General features: G+C 38.4%; 1 protein-coding gene across 1 annotated transcript; it reads left to right on the top strand.

The window, feature by feature from the left end:
- Positions 1-3,438: 3,438 nt before the first annotated feature.
- LOC132635567 (FT-interacting protein 1) lies at positions 3,439-6,676 on the top strand. Its single transcript, XM_060351999.1, has 2 exons — positions 3,439-3,969; positions 4,055-6,676. The coding sequence occupies exon 2, from the start codon at positions 4,147-4,149 to the stop codon at positions 6,523-6,525; it is 2,379 nt and encodes a 792-aa protein (XP_060207982.1). The 5' UTR covers positions 3,439-3,969; positions 4,055-4,146; the 3' UTR covers positions 6,526-6,676.
- Positions 6,677-6,946: the final 270 nt, after the last annotated feature.

Genomic DNA, 6,946 nt, shown 5'->3' with positions numbered 1-6,946 from the left:
TTTTTTCAGATTCTTTTGTCAATATCTAATATACACTTTTATACACTCTTCAATACATTCTTTATATAGAGATATACAGTGATATATATATATATATATATTATTTTATACACCCAATCTGCATTTTAAACACTCTTACATACTATATACATCAATGTACATAGATATACACTCTTTTACACCAATATACATTCTTCTTAATCTGTTTTACATTCTTTATACAACAATATACATTCTTCATACATTATTTAACATACATTCCTTTACCAAAACAAATACTTTTGTACATATTTTACTCCGTTGCTCATATTTTATACCCACATAAAATGATTTTACCTCCTCCTCTTTTAATTAAATTAAGTCCAATCGGGAACCACATTTTGTGGATTATGAAGGGTACCTAACACCTTCCGTTCAGAATAACTTGATCCCTTACCTGGAATCTCAATAGTTTTTCCAAACTATTTCTGAGTCATACATGTCAATATCCAATATGTACCCTAGTATACGTTAATTTACTAGGTGACGGCTCTGAACTCTAATAATTTTTTTAGAGTCCCGTCAATTCTGCCTTATTCTAACCTTGGTGAAAATAGGGGTGCAACAACATCTGGAAGAACATTGAATCCACAGTTCCAATATATTATTAAGAATCAATTACCTCAGTTTAGGTTCATTCCATATTCTTGATTCCACTTTTTTGCACGAATTTCCCTTCAAACGTACTGGACTTTAATTTTTGCCTCTCATATATGTGGTCTTTAATTTTTGTCTTTGCTGCTTATTTAATGAAATATCCAGACATGCTTCGGTCGGCATAAGTTCTGTAACATTTTTATCTTTGGAAATTGAACTTTTGCTCGCTCGGCACAAGTTCTGTAGCAATTAAGCTATGCAGCATAAGTTGTGTAGTATTTTTCATAATATGTTGAGCGTTGAAAGTTTTGCCTTTTCCGTCATCACTTGTGTGTATGTTATGATGCATATGCCGAAACTAAATGTAAACTTTACCGAGCGAAATCTAAACTTATGTCGTTTTTTAGGCTATGTTGAGTGTTGAAAGTTTTGCCTCATCCGACATAACTTGTGGGATGTTATGATACACATGCCGAAGCTAAATGTAAACTTTAATGAACGAAATCTAAGTTATGCCGCACCTAAAGTGCTAAAGGGAAAAAATTAAAGACCACAAATTTGAAGGACAAAAATTAAAGACCAATCCGAAATAGAGGCATTTGTGCGAATGAATCTCCTGATTCCACATCTTCATGTACCTGCATAATTGTTCTGCCTAACTCCTCTATCATAAGGACGGAACTCTTGGAAAAAAAAAAGATCAAAGCCGTAGCTAAAACATTAAGAATTACCTCAATTATTTCAGGGAAACAACATCAGGCCTATTTCACGCTCAAATGGAGAGCTATTCCCTTACGTTTGATTTTAATAAAAAATGAAAATGAAAAACATAATTAGGGATTTGTTCGGTACGAAGGAAAATGCTTTCCTGGAAAATAGGTAGGAAACTGAATTTCTTACTTATTTTCTCATGCTCAGTTGGATAATGAAAAATATTTTTCAAAAAATACTCACCCCAAACCCCCATCCCCCACCACCCCACCCGCACCACCACCCCTACCCCCAAGGGTTGGTGGTGACTGGTGGTGGGTGGTGAAGGCTGTGGGGTGGGTGGTGGAGAGTGTGGTGTGGGGGGGGGGTGTGGTGGGGTTGGGTGGGGGGGGGGGATGAGTTCGACGGGGAGGAGACAATTAATATGGAATGACACTTGTGAGACCTGTTTTCCCTACTTTCATTAGAGAAATCATTTTCCTCATTTTTAAGGAACTTGTTTCTTAATGAAAATGTCCCTAAAAATTTTGATCTACCGAACATGAGATAATTGGAAAATAATTTTCCACTTCAATATAATTTAAAAGAAGAAAAGGGAATAAAGTTTCCTATATCACTTTATTCTCAAATAGAACAAAATAACTTCTGTCAATTCCTTCACATTGTTTGTTCTATAAGCTTACATTAAGAAGCTTCACGCTAATGACTAAGCTGGCATGTAAATATTATTCCCCAGGCAAGTTGTTCTCATTAACGCCTCTAATTTTATGTGGATTTCGTAATTTTCATTTGAAAATTTTGTTTTCGAACATTTCCCTTTATAGTTTTTACTAACAATACCTCAATGCATGCATCCATGTGTTCTATTTTGGAAACCTATTTTTTCCTATCGATTTCTCCAGGAATTCACTGCAACTTTGATATTGATCTTTAGTCCATTTATTACTCGACTACGAAATAATTGATTCCCACTATATCTGGTGTTGTAAAGGGGTCGAAAAGCTACACAAAAGAGAAACTCATTGATTTCTTTAGATTAAATTTGTAATAAATAATAATACACTTCGGATTGTTTTGAAGAAACCGAAAGAGCTGAAATCTCATTCACTTTTGTTAAGTGATTTTATAAGTGAATATTACATAAAAAAACTTTTGTTTTTCTTACTTTCCCTCCCCCGGGGCATTATTCTTTTGACCCTGAACAAGATATATCCAATTCCAATTTTAACGTCTATACATTGTACGTTGGGTTAATTTTCCCAGAACATAGTAAGAAAAAAAAAAAGAAAAAAACGATTGGCAACGTACTTACAAGGTAATGATGAGTTAAATTACTCAGGTTGACATAATGGATTGTATCAAATCTTGAGTAACAATAGGCATAATATGCAATCCGTAGGGTGGGGATGTCGGCAAATCCGGTCAAGAGAGAGACTTGAGATTAGCCACTACATGGTTGACGAGAGATTTTATAGCTCAACGAACTATATGCCTTTGCCTCGAAATATTAGTTGAGATCAAGTTTACAAAGCAAGTTTACAATCTAAAAGGCAGCCCGGTGCACAAAGCATCCCGTGTTAGCGGGGTCCTGAAAATAGCCGCATCGCAAGGAGTATGATGTAGACAGCCTACGTTAATGCAAGCATTAGTGGTTGTTTATGTCATTCTTAGGTTCATAACCAAAACACGAAACAGAGATTTAGGCAGTCGAGTCAAGAAAAAGGGTAGGAGACACTGTAGAAAGGAAAAGGCAACAATGGAGGAATCTCTGATTTTCCTTTAGCAAGCAAAGGGAGAGTATCAATGCTAGAATAAAAGATAAGGGAATAAAGGTGGAGAATAAAGGATAAAAAGCATCTTTATAGACATTGCTTTTCTTGAACCTCCAATGTTCTTCTTTAGCTTTGGAACTCCCATTAGCCCCTCTTGAAAACAGTAATGAATATAAGAGGAGAAGAACATTGGCAGCTGGCCACAAAAAAATACCACAGAATCTTAGAAAGAAAGTACAAAGAACATTAAAAGTCTAAAAAGGCTATCATAATCAGAAAAGGGAAAAATTCCCTTCAGTTGAGAATCGAGTCCACAAAGACTAACTTTGTCATTAGAGATGCGCCACTAGATCACTGTTGCCAATAATCAACTAATTTTATGCTTGTACTGCTAAAGCTAGGTGGAATTCATACGTTTAAACTAAGCAAATGGCCTAGTGTATTTCAACCAGCATGCTTTCAAGAATCTTATTCACTCATAATTTGCTTCAAACCACAAAACGCTTTTGCTTTTTTTCTGTCATGATTATCAACTCATTTTTTACGAAAGGCTGTTTTTCTTGGTTATAATCTAAAGCAACATAAAAAGACTAAACAACTTGCAGAACACAGGGTTGATTCTCATGATTTAATTTGGAAGCCCTCACTTAAGATTGCAAATAAACCACCAACTTTACTAACTAGCTGAAACTTGAAAGAACTCTTCCTTTTCTTCAACATCTAGTACTTGGAAGAAACTTTATATCAGCAACTTTCACTAGAAGGCAAGAACCCAGCTAGTTAGTGAAGTGGTGATTGAACTATTAAAACCAAGAGGGTTGACATCACGGGAAGTTCAGTCCTCAAACAAGTATGTCTTTCATCAGTCCTAAACTCCATTCATTTTCTTCTTATGCAACCAAGTTTTTCTAATACAAACAAATTTTCTCGTTCAGGTATAGAGGATTTGCTGAAGCTGCTATCTTTTTCTCAAACACAGAAGTCTGTAGTTCTGAAAGGAACACGGAAGAGCTAGCCAAAGGAAACAATGGGCAATGAACAGCCTCCCAACCCCCAAGATGATTATAAAGCCAAAGAAACGAAACCCCAACTCGGGGAACGGTGGCCACATGGAGGATTTCGAGGTGGAGGTGGATGGATTAGCAGTGACCGAGTCACAAGCACTTATGATCTTGTTGAACAGATGCATTTTCTTTATGTTCGAGTTGTGAAAGCAAGAGACTTGCCACCAAACCCGGTAACAGGGAGTTGCGATCCTTATGTGGAGGTGAAACTTGGAAACTATAAAGGCAAAACAAAGCACTTTGATAAGAAGGTAAACCCTGAATGGAAGCAAGTCTTTGCTTTTTCAAAAGAGAAGATTCAGTCTTCAGTTATCGAAGTTTATGTAAGAGACAAAGAGATGGTGCAGAAAGATGATTATCTAGGGAAAGTAGTGTTTGACATGAATGAAGTGCCTACAAGGGTTCCACCTGACAGCCCTTTGGCACCTCAGTGGTATAGATTAGCGGATCGGCGTGGGGAAAGCAAAGTCAGGGGAGAGGTGATGCTTGCTGTGTGGATGGGAACCCAAGCAGATGAAGCTTTCTCAGAAGCATGGCATGCAGATGCTGCTTTAGTTCATGGAGAAGGTGTTCATAGTGTCAGATCAAAGGTATATGTTTCACCTAAACTCTGGTACCTGAGAGTCAACATCATTGAAGCGCAAGATGTAGAATCCCTGGACAAAACCCAACCCCCACAGGTATTTGTGAAGGCTCAAGTTGGGAAGCAGGTACTAAAGACCAAATTATGCCAAACACGAACAACTAATCCTTTCTGGAATGAAGACCTGTTATTTGTGGCAGCAGAGCCTTTTGAGGAGCAATTGGTGCTTACCATTGAATGTAAGGCCGGACCTTCCAAAGATGAGATCACGGGGAGGTTAGTCTTGCCACTTAACACCTTTGAGAAGCGATTGGATCACCGGGCAGTTCATTCTCGCTGGTTTAATCTTGAAAGATTCGGGTTTGGAGTTTTAGAGGGAGTTAGGAGACATGAACGTAAGTTTTCAACACGAATCCATCTCAGAGCATGTCTTGAAGGTGGATACCATGTACTAGATGAATCAACAATGTATATCAGCGACCAGAGGCCAACAGCTAGGCAGTTGTGGAAGCAACCAGTGGGAATCCTGGTATTAGGCATCTTGAGTGCACAGGGGCTTGTGGGTATGAAAACTAAGGATGGTAGAAAGACCACAGATGCTTATTGTGTAGCTAAATATGGATTGAAGTGGGTAAGAACCAGAACTATACTTGATAGCTTGAGTCCCAAATGGAACGAACAATACACTTGGGAGGTCTATGACCCCTGTACGGTGATCACATTGGGTGTCTTTGATAATGGCCACCTAGGAGGGAATGACAACTCTGCTCCTGGAAAGGACTCCAGGATTGGTAAGGTAAGGATCAGATTATCAACACTGGAAACTGATCGAATTTATACAATGTCTTACCCACTTCTTGTTCTACAACCATCTGGAGTGAAGAAGATGGGTGACCTCCAACTGGCTTTTAGATTTACTTGTTTGTCTCTTGCAAACATTACATATCTATACGGCCATCCCTTGCTCCCAAAGATGCATTATCTACACCCTTTCACAGTAAACCAAGTGGACAGTTTGAGATATCAGGCCATGAATATTGTAGCTGTGAGGCTTGGACGAGCTGAGCCACCACTGCATAAAGAGGTTGTGGAGTACATGCTGGATGTCGACTCCCACATGTGGAGCATGAGAAGAAGTAAAGCTAACTTCTTCAGAATCGTTTCTCTTTTCTCAGGTGTAATTTCCATGAGCAAATGGCTTGGAGAAGTTTGCAAATGGAAGAACCCGATTACCGCTATTCTAGTTCATCTTCTTTTTTGCATATTGATCTGCTACCCAGAGTTAATACTACCAACCATGTTCCTATATATGTTTCTCATTGGAATATGGAACTACCGTTCCAGACCGAGGCAGCCTCCACATATGGACACAAAACTATCTTGGGCTGAAGCAGTTAACCAAGATGAACTAGACGAAGAGTTTGACACTTTCCCCACATCCAAGCCTGAGAATACAGTTAAAATGAGGTACGATAGACTTCGCAGTGTGGCTGGTAGAATCCAAACGGTTATCGGGGACATGGCAACTCAAGGAGAGAGATTCCAGGCTCTGCTTAGTTGGAGAGATCCGAGGGCAACCAGCCTCTTCATAATCTTCTGTCTTATTGCAGCAGTGATACTGTATGTGACACCTTTCAAAATCATAGCTATAGTGGCAGCTCTGGTTTACCTAAGGCACCCAAGATTCAGGAGCAAAATGCCTTCACCACCAAGCAATTTCTTCCGGAGATTACCAGCTCGAGCTGATAGCATGCTCTGAAATAAGTACACGAGTTTGCAACGTTTTCTGCTGATGTATTCTCCTTTCTTCTGTTTCAATAGGTTGTATGATTATGCCATTTTTCTGTTCAATAGTTTGTATGATTATGCCATTTTGCTGTTTTTAGTCAAACCATAATGTGAAATGCTCAGCAATGTCTCCAGAAATACTCTTTGCAAATAGTAAGATGTAGAGGAATAATTGAAGGACTAAAGTACGATTCAGATCACCATAACAATAAGTTTCCTTTAATACACAAGCTAAAGTTTTATTTTTTTGGCAATAAACTGTGAATTATTACCATAAACCAACAAAAGTAATACAAAGCAAAGAGCATTCAGAACCTCAGCCACCTTCAAGGAAGGGTGCCTCAGTTGCTAGACCTCCAAAAAATAGAAATTACAACTCTCAGCTATTACAA

Source organism: Lycium barbarum, chromosome 1, assembly GCF_019175385.1.
Source record: "Lycium barbarum isolate Lr01 chromosome 1, ASM1917538v2, whole genome shotgun sequence".
Taxonomy (NCBI): Eukaryota; Viridiplantae; Streptophyta; class Magnoliopsida; order Solanales; family Solanaceae; genus Lycium; species Lycium barbarum.
The sequence above is the reverse complement of the archived record's forward strand: the minus strand, read 5'-3'. Positions and strand labels throughout refer to the sequence as shown.

Bases quoted from the DNA above. Each gene is read 5' to 3' on its own strand.
- LOC132635567 (XM_060351999.1), top strand. From the start codon at position 4,147: ATGGGCAATGAACAGCCTCCCAACCCCCAAGATGATTATAAAGCCAAA.